The sequence below is a fragment of the Callionymus lyra genome, chromosome 9, assembly GCF_982586985.1.
Source record: "Callionymus lyra chromosome 9, fCalLyr1.hap1.1, whole genome shotgun sequence".
NCBI lineage: Eukaryota > Metazoa > Chordata > Actinopteri > Syngnathiformes > Callionymidae > Callionymus > Callionymus lyra.
The window spans coordinates 13,304,162-13,317,891 of record NC_141826.1 but is presented as its reverse complement, the minus strand read 5'-3'; the positions used below and the strand labels follow the sequence as shown (position 1 = coordinate 13,317,891).

The window sequence follows — 13,730 nt, the reverse complement described above, 5'->3', positions numbered from 1 at the left end:
TGAGTGAAAAAGGACGAAAGTTCAGTGATGAGTCAGGACGCTGATGAGATGGTTCGGTGCCAAATGGACAGTTGACCTTTCAGCAAAAGTGGGACCAAGTCACAACCTCCATTTTTCTGCCTCGTTTATTCGGATTATCGTCAACAAAATCTCAGACGCCCCCTACTGACGATTCAGATAAATGGCTCTTATATTATAAGAGATGAGCACAGCTTAATAAAATGATAAAAAAAACTCCCTTACTCTATATACATATAATGTATTTACTTCAAACTTAAAATAATCTAAACAAAGCAAGTTTTGCCAGAGCCTCAACCATGCTGCATAGTTTATCAAGTCTTATAGCGCCATCTACTGTTCATTTATCCACACAACCATTAACAAGCAGTCTCCAACACTTATCATTTAAATAAATAAAAAAATGTAAATAATTACTGAACTTAAGACAGATTTAATTGACTAAACACTTATTTGAACTCGAAGAATCGTGCCCAACACGTCTTGACTTCCTGTATTTTCCCGGAAGTTAGTGAACTTCTGTCCGTGTAAACGAAACATAATGTAAAATGATTCTTCATGACCTTATTCTTGAGCTTAAGGTAATAAATATTTTAATACACTTGAGATAGATAATGAAACTAAAAATATGTTTCACCATCCTTAAAATCCAAGTCTTCAAATCTACAGTCTTAGCATCAGTTGTATCTGTATACAGATGTTAAGTTTTACACAAGTTACACAAGTTTGTCCATTATTTTATTTTTTTAAGTTCTAATTTAAAAAAAATACACATTCCCCCTTAATATTTGTCAATTTATTTTGATTTATAATATCCCATGCGCAGCCTCTGGGTTAAGGGATACCTCAAACACATTTGTTTTCGGGCCTTCAGGTTAACTTGACCCTGATATAACACAAGGGTTCAACTAATTATAATTATATTTACATAGATTCAGAAGCTAAGAACCCATTTTACTTCAGTTTAGCTTTCCCTGCTAAAGTTTAGATGTATACTCATAAATATCTCTTTAATAATAAAACGACTAACTTGTTTGGCATCAACTTCAACCCATTTATTTACCTCAGTTTTCTTACCATGATAAATTATTTTTATATATATTATTATTCATAAAAAATGTCAATTAATATCAAATCATAACGAGTCATTGGAAGTATATAAATAGAAGTATATGATTTTTATTTACTGTAGTATGTTTTGAAACAATTAATTATGTTTATTATTTAAATAAGAATAAATAACTATACACAATTTTTTTTAGACGTTTTCTTTTTTGAAACAAATATATACTTTATTGTCATAGCTACGAAGACAAAATGAGTCACAAAAATGTCCTTCAGGTTCAGAATCAAGATAAAAATGGACGCCACAGCGCCATCATCAGATTCAGTTAATATGGTGTTCATGTGAACATGTCATTTCAGCAGCCTTCCTCAAATATTTGTGTTCTCACAGTTTTTGTCATGGTGCTTTCCAGAAATCGGAAATCCACCTGTCCTGGCTGAGAGTCACTTGACCTGTTGTCTCACTGACGGTCAAGCCCCGCCTTTGTTGCTCTTCTATTTAAGAGGAAAACAAAGTGTGAGAAGGACACACCTGGCTCCGACACAACACATGACCACAATGGCTGCCATGAAGCTCACCGTGCTGCTCTGCTGCGTTCTGCTGCTCTCCTTCTCGGGTGAGTTCTTCAACAAACACACTTTTATTCACAACACTTATTCGCTAAGAAAGAAAGACAGATTAATTGATAGACCAATAGAGAGTGTGTGTTTTGCCAAGCAACTAAAATGCAAATCTTAAAAAAGCAGTAAAACTGGTCTTTGCGTTCCTCAGTCAGTTAAGCAGGTGATGATCATTTTCCAGACGTGTGTTGTGTCAGAGGTGTGGAGTGTTTCAAAAAACCACAGTTGATTTGTCATTCCCTATTTCATCAGAGGCTTGTGATAGAATGTTTTTATTATTATTAAAGGATTAACACTTTTCCAGTTCAACACAGAGAAGTGGAAAAGTCCTCAAATTAAGATGTGTGTGTTGTCTTTTAAGACAAAAAATAGAGGAGTAAGGTTGTGTTTGACAGTTACCAGACAGACATGTAGCCATGTTTTGACCTAAAGTTCGCTCACTTTAGGAAAAGAGGATCAAGTAGTGGAGAAATAAAAAGGCAACTGCCATACATTATATGGCTAACTTTAAGGCCATACATTGACAGACATCGGTCAAATATCAAAATGTATTATAAAGAAGTTAACTTTTCCACAGTGAACAGGTTGTTTTCAATAAATCAAATAATGAGCAACATTTGTCTACTTTTGTGTTTGATTCTTTTTAATATCAACTATACCATTAAAACCTAATAAAGTATAGCATTTGATGTGATGATTTTTTATTCCTTAACCAGCTGACATTTTACAAACCTTGAGTCCAGACAGAGCCATTATGTGTTCTCAAAATAAAACTCAATAAACTAAGTTATTGTTAAAGACTAATAGCTTTACTAAATACCTAGCTTTGTCATTGTGATGACAAAAAGATACTATCTTTTCTACGTGTAACCTTGAAGAAAAGGAAGCTTCTCTTATCATGTTTGCACCGATCAATTTATTTAATGATACGATCGAATCACAAAACCAAATTATATTTTTCTTTCTACAGTGAAAAATATTCTCTGCAATGAAGAGACTGAGGAGCCGGTAAGATCTACCAGCAGTGTTGTACTTCCTGGTAGAGGGATCTTCTCTTGCAGTAATGGCTGAAAAGATCATCGTAACCTCACTTGTTTTTTGCCTCCTATGAAGCTCCGTGAGTGCGACACCTACACAGGAGCATGTACCCGGGAACTGAACCCGGTCTGCGGCAGTGACGGAAAGACGTACAGCAATTACTGTGTTTTCTGCACAGAGTACGTTGATAATTCTTAATCTATTGGTTCAAATGACTGAAGTTTCCTTCTCCACAGGAGACCGGATGACAGCGTCAAAATGACTGCTAGACAGTCTTGCGATGGAACAACATGAAAACAGAAGTTGTGTACAAATATGGGTGGATCCATTACACAACATTAAATTATAGTACAGCATCACTTGTTCTCCCATGACATTTATTTTATCAGGTACTTATTGTGTTAAAACAGCAAGTCCACATAACCAGCGGGTCTGTCAGAATTTAAAATGACCGAATTACCAAGTAGGTAGGTAGGTAGAACTTTATTGATTGATTGTTGTGGGTTTTTTTTTTCAAATTATCCACAGCAAATACAGCAATTTTTCATAAAAAATAATTAAAATAAGAACAAGTGGACTTTTTCCAAGTTAAAACAGGAAACGGACCCAACAATACCCCTGGGATCCAAAACAAGTTGACTGGTGACATGTTTTAAAGTCTTTGAATTCTTGTCTTTTCAAATAAAGGACATGAACAATGATAGAATGTACACAAACAAGGAAGCTGAGGAAGGAAAAAACCCAGTTCAGGCCTTTAAATTTCACAATGCGGCCTACATGTGTCAAACTGGTCCAAAAAATGGCCGAGACGGTGCAGGTTTTGGATCCAACCAGTCAAGCACATATAGTTGAACCAATCAGATGTCTGAAGACAGTAATCAATTAATTGTCAGTCAGGTGTTGCTTGTTTAAGCTGACGCCTGATTGGTTAACTCGGGTGTGCTTGACCGGTTGGAACAAAAACCTACACCACCCTGGCCCTTTTCTGGACCAGTTTGACACCCCTGCCTGAGTCCAATACCTGTAGAGGTCATCTTTGATGTTTTATTTTCACATGACACAAAACAAACAATGTCAAAAAGATCAAATGGGAAAACATTGGCTGCAAATGATAAACCGCTGCTTCAAACTGACGAAAATAACACTCAATGCCAAATTCAAAAGCGATTAAGTCAATCAGTTCTGAAATAACTCGGCATCTTATAGTTGAAAAATTATGATTAATAATAATAATCTTTATTTCATATGTAATAGTAAGTAAATAAGTAATATTTATTTATATAGCGCTTTTCGAGACCAGGGTCACAAAGCGCTTAAACAATCAAAACAATACTCAAAAAAGTACATACTTCAAGATCAAGATAATACTGAGAACAACACAGGAGTTCGAGAAATTCAAGGAAAAGCCTGAACAAATAGAAACGTCTTAAGATGTTTCTTAAAGGAGTCAGTAGACTCCATCAAGCGCAAAGAGAGAGGAAGATCGTTCCAAAGCTTAGGAGCAACAGCCTGAAAAGATTTCTCTCCTCTGGTCCTGAGCCGTGTGCGTGGAACCATAAGTAGATTTTGATCCACAGACCTCAGAGCCCGAGCTGGGGTGTAAGGCTGGATCAGATCAGTGATGTAAGGAGGAGCCTGACCATGAATAGCTCTGAAAGTAAGAACCAGAGTTTTAAAGTTGATCCTGAAAGAAACTGGAAGCCAGTGAAGAGTTTTAAGGACCGGAGAGATGTGAGTTCTAATGTGTGTATATATACCTGTCTACTTGAGGACCGGATCCTTCAAGGGTTTGAGAGACTCTTCAAGCTTTCTGCAATATACTTAGAATAGTATCATTGGGACCATTTTAATTATGAAATTAATTGGAATTTGGTTTTTGAATGCATATGTTGATAGCTGATCATTTTATATGGGACTCACAATACCTTGATAGCAATTTTGATCACTTTAAATATATAAAATAAGTATTTTATCCAAACACTAGTTTTATTTTGAACATGAACTTATTTTAAAGGTTTCTATCTATAATGTGTTAAAGGGTAAGTTTAAGATTCAGGTAAATTAGTCTTAAAGTGATAGTTCACCCAAAATTCAAGATAATTTTCTACTCGTGTTGACTAAGGGTTGGGATTATTTTCCGAATCATCTGGTTTCTTTTTAGAGTTATAGGCTAAAATGTATGTTCATTTTAATGACGCGACTGGAGCTCGGTTGTCTTCATCTTCTTCCAAAAAGATTAAAAACATCCAAATACCTCCGTAATACATTAGGAATTGTCCTCAAAAACTGAAACGAGTCCATATTTTAAGGTTGTTTTTATTATAAACATTGCGCACTGACACATCCAATGTTTCAATAAGGAAAGACCGCAGTTGAGAGACTGATGATTTCTGGTACATGCATAGTTAAAATATAGACCCATTTAAGTGTCTTTGTATCCCTTGTGTTGTCTCTGGGTCAAGATGAACAACCTCCACCACTGCATATGTATTTCTGGAAGCAACATTAGCATGGACATTTTTGAATATAACTTTAAAAAGGAACAGATTACTCTGAAAATAATCCCAACCCTTAGTCGAAAATGAGTGGAAGTTTAATTTTGGTTGAACTATGACTTTAAATGACCCTTATCTATCTGGCAAAAGAGCAATTCGAGGCAAAGGGTTTGACCTGTTGTAAAAAATACTGCAGAGTTTTGTTAACAATTTAAGAGGCTTGTCTTAGTTCCTTTAAAAACTATTCAATACATTACCTTTTTTGAGAACCTGAGACCTGGACTGGACACAAATGGTATTGAATTAATATGTTGTGTGACGAGGTACAGTATCGTCCATCTTGTTTTGAATCCTTGACAAGAATAAAATTGTTCCGGAAAAACTTAAACGTGTCTATGATTTAAGCTTGTTGTGGGTGGAGACTGTCTACGATGGAGCGCTCGTGATATTTACCCGGAGTACTTGGTGAAGGATTTTAGACTTCAAGCTTCTGCTACAAACGATTTTAAAATACAGACTTGTTTAAATTTTTCCGGAACAATTTCTCGTGTCGAGGCTTCAATACAAGATGGACATTACAGACAAGAAGTATGGAGGTATTTGGATGTTTTTAAGTGTGTCTTACTGGACGAAGATGCTGAAGAAGAAAACAACTGAGTACGAAGGACGATAAATGACAGTAGTGTAAATAAATGTATAAACACATGACTAAATGTATAAATAAATATCAAAATTTCAAAATGCATAAATGACTTCTGATTTTATTTTTGTCAGAGAAAGGTGCTTTTCTATACAGTAAGTATCGTAATTCATTGAATATTGTTTTGTTTAAGCGCTTTGTGACCCGGTGCTGTGTTTCAAATTGCATACTTACTTAAAGTACTCAAAGTTAGTCTTTTTAGTGCGTAAGTGCGTCTCAATTCTTAGTATGCGAAATTTAGTGCGCCATGCACACTAAATTGGCGTACTAAAACGCCCACAAAACTGAGTATGGTTCGATGGAAAAAAAACGGAAGTTACGTCATATATATATATATGCATATATTCATATACGTACAGGTGTATTTTCAGCAGCAGTTGAAGGATGAGACGTCTTCGGTGCTGATACCATCTTAAATATCTGGCGAATATTTCGATTCTCATATTTTTTCTTTATTTCTTTTTCCAAAGTTGCAAAACGTGCTGCCATAAGGTGTCGGCGATAGCGTTCAAACAGCTGGTTGCAACCATCGTTAAATAGAAGAAGAAGCTGTCGCGTAATTTCCTGTTAGTGTGTAGCGACAGTGTTTTATCTGAGACATACATCGTTTAAGCGCTTTGTGACCCTGGTCTGGAAAAGCGCTATATAAATAAAAATTACTTACTATCTGGTGAGAATTTGCGTACTAGTTAGTACGTACACTATCCTGATGCATACTAACTTCTAGTATACTAAGAGAAGTATGCGAGTTGAGACACAACACAGGTCTGGAAAAGTGCTCCATAAATAAAAATTACTTATTTACATGTATACATTTATTTATTTATACGTTTTGACTTTTATTTATTTTGACATTTAATTATTTATGTATTTCTTTATTTTGTCTTATTTATTTCAAAATGTTATTGAATTAACATGTTGCGTGACGAGGTACATGACAATGCATTATATATATATATATATATATATATATATATATATATATATATATATACATACAATATATTTTCTGTTACTATTTCCGTTTAGTAGATTTTACTTTTGAAGGTTGAAGCGCTTTGTGACCCTGGTCTGGAAAAGCGCTATATAAATAAAAATTACTTACTTACTTAAATGTATCAATTTATTTATGTATACATTTTGACTTATTTATTTTGACATTTAACTATTTATGTATTTCGCTATTTTAACATGTATTTATAAATTTTTTCTTATTTCAAAATGTTATTGAATTAACATGTTGCGTGACGAGGTACATGATAACACATTACTTTTGTTGCTTTATTCTTTCAAATGTATATATAGTTATTTATATATGTATGTATATATATATATGTTCATTTTTACTGTGCACTTTTGTTGGGGGTACAAAGTAAGAATTTCATGTTACGTAGTACCTATGACAATAAACTCTGAATCTTGAATCTTGAATCTATATATATACAAGTTACTATTTCCGTTTAGTCGATTTTACTTTGGAAGGCTGAAGCGGAAGTGGTTCTCGTCACCAAGATGAACTTGACGCACCTCGGGCTCGATGCCTGCCCGACCCTCGCCGTACCTGGATGAGGCAGACCTGCAGCCGAGAGGTTTCTCTCGCTTCGGCCGCGCAGCGAGCCAGCCTCCGGGACTCCCTTCACCGCCTCCGAGGGACAGGACCGCCGGTGAAGTGCCGACCCCGTAGTACTTGATGCCGCCCGGCTCCGAGGAGCGAGAGGAGGAGGGAGGGGGGCTCGCCGCCGCCGCATCTGTTGCCCGGGTGAATCCAATAACACGTTAGCATCCAGGTAGCTACACCAGGAAACTGGACGTTTTCACGGCGTGGGTCACGAATGTCATCCCTCGGTTCCGGTCCGCTGTGTTACCCACGAGGTGCGTGTGAGAACGGGCCCGGTTTTAAGGTGAAATCCACGTTTTTTTTCCCCCCCAACCCCCGGTTCGGAGGACGGAGCTCAAGGTGCAGCAGGAATGCGGCTACTAGCTACTAGCTACACACCCCTGCTAGCTAACATGGTGCCCGACGCTGTGTGTATTAGAACCCAGTGAAAAAAAAAAAAAAACACGACGATGGAGTCTTTCCTGCAGATCGCTCCGCACTCCCTGGCCATAGTGCTGTCGCGGGTCGGAGGAGCCGGGGAGGCGGTGGGGGCGAGCGGGGTGTCGGAGAGCGACGAGCTGCCGAGGCACCACACCGGCTACGAGATCTTCGCCGACTTCAAGGCGGAGAACACGCCGCAGCAGCACGTCTGGAACCCGCGCATCACCGAGGCCGTGTCCGAGACCTTCTTCCTGGGCTGGATAGACGAGCATGTGCTGCTCATCCAGGGGAAGGAGGACCACCTGGAGGTGCTGAGGGAGGGATGGATGCGCAGGTCCCTGAACCCACCGCGGGGATTCACCATCAAGTACCTGGGTAAGGCCTTCTTCGCACCTGCACCCGAGCACGACCGTTATTCTGCCTTACATTGAGTTATTTATGCTTAGATTATTATGTTTATTTGATGCAGAAAATCATCTGGATCTCAGATTTCACTTAAGAAATTAATGTCCAGGACTTTTAAAAAAAATCTATTGTATGAGTTAAATTACTTGTTGGGGTTATTTTCATACAAGAGTTAAGAATAATTTGGGAAAATAATCCGCAACAAAAATATGTAAAGTGTTCAAGGTTTTTGTTGTGTAAAATGGAAGTAAAATGATGTGAAAATAGGGAAAAGTATTAAATAATTATTTGATTCACTGCCATGTCCTCATTGCATAACACCTGTATTATCTTGATATTTTTATTATATACATTTTTTTTTATTGTTTAAGCGCTTTGTGACCCTGGTCTAGAAAAGCGCTCTATAAATATAAATTACTTACTTACTTACACCACAACTGTATACGATAGATAATAGATATATATAGGTAAGGAGTGTAAGGCAATATTTTGCTTATTATTGTAAAGTTTTATTAAATAAACCTTTAATTTGATATTGAAGTTTCTACTTATTCTCATGTCGACTAATGGCTTTAATAGGATTATTTTCAGAGTAATCTGTTCCTTTTTCGAATTAGAGGAAACATGCATATCCATTTAAATGTAGCAACTAATAGCTCAGTTTTCTTCATCCAAAATGATACGTTTAAAAATATCCAAATACCAAAGTGGTGCTCGTCTGTATCGTCCATCTTGTATTGAATCCTTGACAAGAATAAAGAAATTGATCCGGAAAAACTTAAACGTGTCTATGATTTAAGCTTGTTTCGGGTTGATATCGAGGACGCTTTCACTCTACTGTCTACGATGGAACACTAGTAATATTTACCCGGAGTACTTGGTGAAGGATGTTAGCCTTCAAGCTTCTGCTAAAATACAGACTTGTTTAAGTTTTTCCTGAACAATTTCTAGTGTCGAGGCTTCAATACAAGATGGAGATTACAGACAAAACGTATGGAGGTATTTGGTTGTTTTAAGTGTGTCTTACTGGACGAAGATGATGAAGAAGAAAACAGTTGAGTATGAAGGATGATAAATGACAGTAGAATAAATGTATAAACACATGAATAAATATATGTTTAAATAAATGTCAAAATAAATAAATGCATAAATTACTTTTTTCAGAGAAGGGTGCTTTTCTGTACATATATAAATTTATTTATTTATACATTTTGACTTTTATTTATTTTGACATTTAATTATTTATTTATTTCGTTATTTCAACATGTATTTATTTATACATTTTGTCTTTGATTTATTTCGAAATGTTGTTGTCAGTATGCAAATTAAGTAGGCGGGTCGAACATCGTTGGATCAACTACCACTGCCTTGACGAGAGTCATATGTTCACTTATCTTCAAAGCTTACTTTGGATAATCCTGGGAAGATGGACTGTGTACATGTCATTGATAATGATCTATGATCAGCACTGATATAGAAAATAATTTGTACGATATTTTTGGTTGTACTGCGTTTACGTTTTTCGGTCCTGTTAACAACGTTGTTTTTGTGATCAGAGTACATGAGTTATTCATTTCATACACAGAATTAAAGGTGTTCGGCCGTTTGAAGTAGGAGATCCAGACTTCTTTCATGAGGCTCCTGTGGTTAAATCTGTCTCATGAACACTGGAAACGTATCAAGTTGGTTTGCTAAGGTTTCAGAAAAGATTCTTCCACTCTTCGTGCAACGTTGATGCTTTAGACTAGTTGCTGCCGGAGCAATAGTTTTGAGATCGATTGCTTTAGTTTGTTACGCTTGTCTAGCCAATCACTGCTTCGGAAAGACGTTAGGTCCCCCCTTTAAATTTGCATACAGCCAACGAAATGTCGAAATAAATAAAAGACAAAATGTACAATAAATAAATAAAGTACAAAATGTATAAATAAATGTTTGTATATATATATATATATATATATATATATATATATATATACATACACACACAGAAAAGCATTGTTTGTCAACAAAAATAAAATCAGAAGTAATTTATTTATTTTGTCATTTTGACATTTAGTTGTTTATTTATACATTTATTTATACTTTGAAAATAATCCCAACCCTTCTTCAACATAATGTTAAGTAGAAAATGATTTAGAAAAATAAACCACAAACCAGTTAATGAATGAGAAAAGAATCGGAACAAAAAGTACACTGTTGTGCCATTTATTCTTTTCTTTTAAATAAAAAAACAAGAATAAAAAATACTATAATATGAAGAAATCTGAAAATTGTTTCTCTAATTGTGTTTTGTCCCAGCAGAGTTCTAAACACCTGTTTGGTACTAATTTAACGTTTACCGAAAACTAGTTCTACCATGCATGATGATATTATGACTAGTGAAAACATGTTCCAAGTTTTGCAATTTTTTTAAACTTATTTGTAGCTTAATGTTTGTATTCAATTGATTCTTAATGCGCCTTTAATTTCTCATTTCAAAAATAGCAATCTTCTTGTTTTCTAGATAATAAATGTGCATTTTCAGATGGTGTTTGTAAGGTAGTTCTAACAAGCCATGAGTGATCCATGTAAAGAAAAATAACCTATTTATTTAGATCTATGACACAGAAGCAGTTTGAATTTGGCATTTAACTAAAACATAAGGTTAAAAGAAGAAGTGAAGAAGTGTCATGTCATGTGGGATTCTGCTGGTCCATCAGTTTTAGTTAAAGAACTCTTCTATAGAACACTAATGTGTATCATGTATATTGTTGTTTGATTTATGCAGTTATTCAAAATTGTATTAGATGTGATCAAGAAGTAATAAACATGTTTTTCGTGGGTTTAAACCCTCCTCAGTCTTCTGGGGGATTTTTCTGGTTGCACCGGTAGTCAGTCCTACTGTGTCATAATGAAACACTCATTCAAAGATTCACCGAAAAGTGCAAATCAAGCCTGTGTTTATGCATCGGGAATCTGTAATTAAATGTCTCTGTCAGACACCTTCAGACGCTTTCAGTCTAACGTTCTTGCAGCAGGTTTCAGCTCGTCACCAGTGACTGAACCCATCCAAGAGGACACCATTTGCACTGTTGTGGCTTAAGTTCCTGCTCACTTCCCCTCACCGGTGCCCTCCGGGAACCTTACTCACAATCTAAAATCAGCCTCTTGCTCATCCCTATGATCATTGCCCATGTGGACAAGTTGTGGCCACAGCTTGTAAGGCCCTTTCTGTCCATCACAACCAAAAATGGTGGATTTATACGACGCCAAAACTTCCCTTTAAGTGGGTTAGTCCCCCGTGGGTTGTTATTTAATTCTGCTGCTTGATCAAATACAGCACCCTTGTGTGTGTTAAGTACTGTACATGGAGTTTTTTTGGGTGAAAACAAAGAGGGCTGTGTTTGTGTGGTGAAAGGACCTCTCCTTATCAAGCCATGATGTGTTGTGTGTGTGTGTGTGTGTGTGTGTGTGTGTGCGTCTGTGTATGTGCCGGGGTTTTCTGCTCTGATTAGAGAGAAGAAAGACAGGACTACCATTAATAAAGGTCTTATTCTCCTCACCACCACAGGCGGTTCTACACACACGTTTGTCCTCACGTGCCCAATAGATGGAGTGTGGTAGAATGACGCTATAAAACGAAACGCTAGAACCTATTTTCAACCAAATATTATGCCTATTCTGCTCTCAAATTACGTGGTCGACTTCCTAATTTAAATCCCGGTTTCGATCAGCTGTGGCATGTTTAAGTTGCCATCGAAAGGCTAATTATCACCACCCCTGTTGAGTCACTGGTTGGCTGCTTCCCCCGCCTCCTATTTTGGAAATGCCATCTTGCCATTGCCGTCACTGGATAGGCAGACTGACTTGGCGAGTCTAGTCTGTAGATCATATAGCAAAAGGTAGTCAAACTCTTTTAGCTGTCCAAGTCATACTGTAAATTCTTACTGTACGTCTGAGTTTTATTAAGTCTTTTCATCCTCTCAGGCTCAATTCATCTTAAACACCTCTGTGTTTGTTCTGCTTCACCGAATAAATTCCAGTTTGACTTGTATTCTCAACATCCAGAATCTACTCTGTCTCTCTTAACTCATCTGAAGCCCTGGCATCTTTTACAGGTCACCATATCAACATCTATTTTTGATTTTGAGCCAACCATCTGGCAGGCTATGTAAAATTACTGGCCAGATTTGGCCCCGGGGCCAACACATGTGATCTAGTACCAAGCATAAAACGGCCAATTGATGCGCCCCATTTCACTTTAGCCCATCTTATCAGTGATGGATGGAAGTTCTTCTAAAGCTCAGATGGCGAGAAGACCTCCTCCTTTTCCTGTTTGTTTGTTATTATTGTAGTATATAAAGGGGCTCGCCTGTGACATAGGCAAGCGTCATTAGGGAAGGTACCTCAAAAATGACTATTTACTACTTACAAGCGTATCCAGTGATTTTTCTTTTTTTTTTTTCTTCAGTATACAAATCATTTATCTCTTTATCTTGATTATGTTTGTCAACATTATCAATTTCTAAACATGTCACGGAAGATTCTAACCATCGTATGGAGTCCAGATAACCATCAAAATTTAATAATCGGCTACTTAAGATTTCCTTAAGATTTTGTGTTAAAAGGTTAATCCGTTTTTGAGTTATTTAGCTAAGAAACAAAACCTCCTGGGCAAAGGTAAGAATGGAAATGCAACAGGACTGCGCATTAAATGAGACTGTGCCATATCGCATCGCTTTTGTCCTGTTAATAATTGAAGGTATATTCTTAAGTTTCACTATGAGTCGCATCTTTTGAACAGGAGCGGCTAACGTTTCAGAGAAGGACAATCATTTATCATTGTATAGTTTAAATCACTCGCAAATATATATATACAGAGAGCGCACACCTCTGCCAAGGAGCTTATTTTTACATGAAATTTTAAAGCACAATTCAATTAATCCAAAAAAAAAACATGATTTAAAAAGGATATTGGCTTAGGGCAAGTTCCTAAATTCGGGTTCAAACTTTGTGACTTGCGTTAACATGCTGGGTCTTTACCACTTTGTCACCTGTGATATTAACATTCAGTCACATAAAAGATGAGTAATTTTAGTTCTAACAGACAGATTATTTCATAACCTCTTTGATGGCGGCCATTTTTATTAACCACCCCCTCCCAGAAGCGCCTTGTTTATTCATTTGTCCGATTTTTAAAAACCGATGACACCAACGACTGTGTTTGTAGGGCACACACGTTTGGCTCAAGGGCACTTCGGCAGGTCTGTAGATGCAGCGAGCCTGGCAGCAGGAATGCGTTTGCCGGAATATCAGGTTCCAGCTGCAGACTGTTTTTCTTGTGTGCCCCTCCTTTGGTGATTGTGGCCCT

General features: G+C 36.8%; 2 protein-coding genes across 2 annotated transcripts in view; both read left to right on the top strand.

Annotated features, from left to right (window-relative positions):
• The first annotated feature begins 1,567 nt into the window (after positions 1-1,567).
• Positions 1,568-3,101, top strand: LOC148071878 (serine protease inhibitor Kazal-type 1-like). The gene is made up of 4 exons (XM_087799476.1): positions 1,568-1,700; positions 2,675-2,712; positions 2,818-2,921; positions 2,979-3,101. The coding sequence occupies exons 1-4, from the start codon at positions 1,634-1,636 to the stop codon at positions 3,034-3,036; spliced, it is 267 nt and encodes an 88-aa protein (XP_087655602.1). The 5' UTR covers positions 1,568-1,633; the 3' UTR covers positions 3,037-3,101.
• Positions 3,102-7,525: 4,424 nt separating this feature from the next.
• Positions 7,526-13,730, top strand: part of LOC148071877 (storkhead-box protein 2-like) — a 35,149-nt gene continuing 28,944 nt past the window's right edge. Inside the window, exon 1 of the mRNA XM_087798429.1 lies at positions 7,526-8,350. Coding sequence (XP_087654555.1) covers positions 8,005-8,350 — 346 coding nt within the window. The 5' untranslated portion in view covers positions 7,526-8,004. The remainder of the gene's footprint in view (positions 8,351-13,730) is intronic.

Bases quoted from the DNA above. Each gene is read 5' to 3' on its own strand.
- LOC148071878 (XM_087799476.1), top strand. From the start codon at position 1,634: ATGACCACAATGGCTGCCATGAAGCTCACCGTGCTGCTCTGCTGCGTT. The intron at 2,713-2,817 runs GTAAGATCTACC...CCTCCTATGAAG, and splicing joins ATGAAGAGACTGAGGAGCCG to CTCCGTGAGTGCGACACCTA. The intron at 2,922-2,978 runs GTACGTTGATAA...CCTTCTCCACAG, and splicing joins TACTGTGTTTTCTGCACAGA to GAGACCGGATGACAGCGTCA.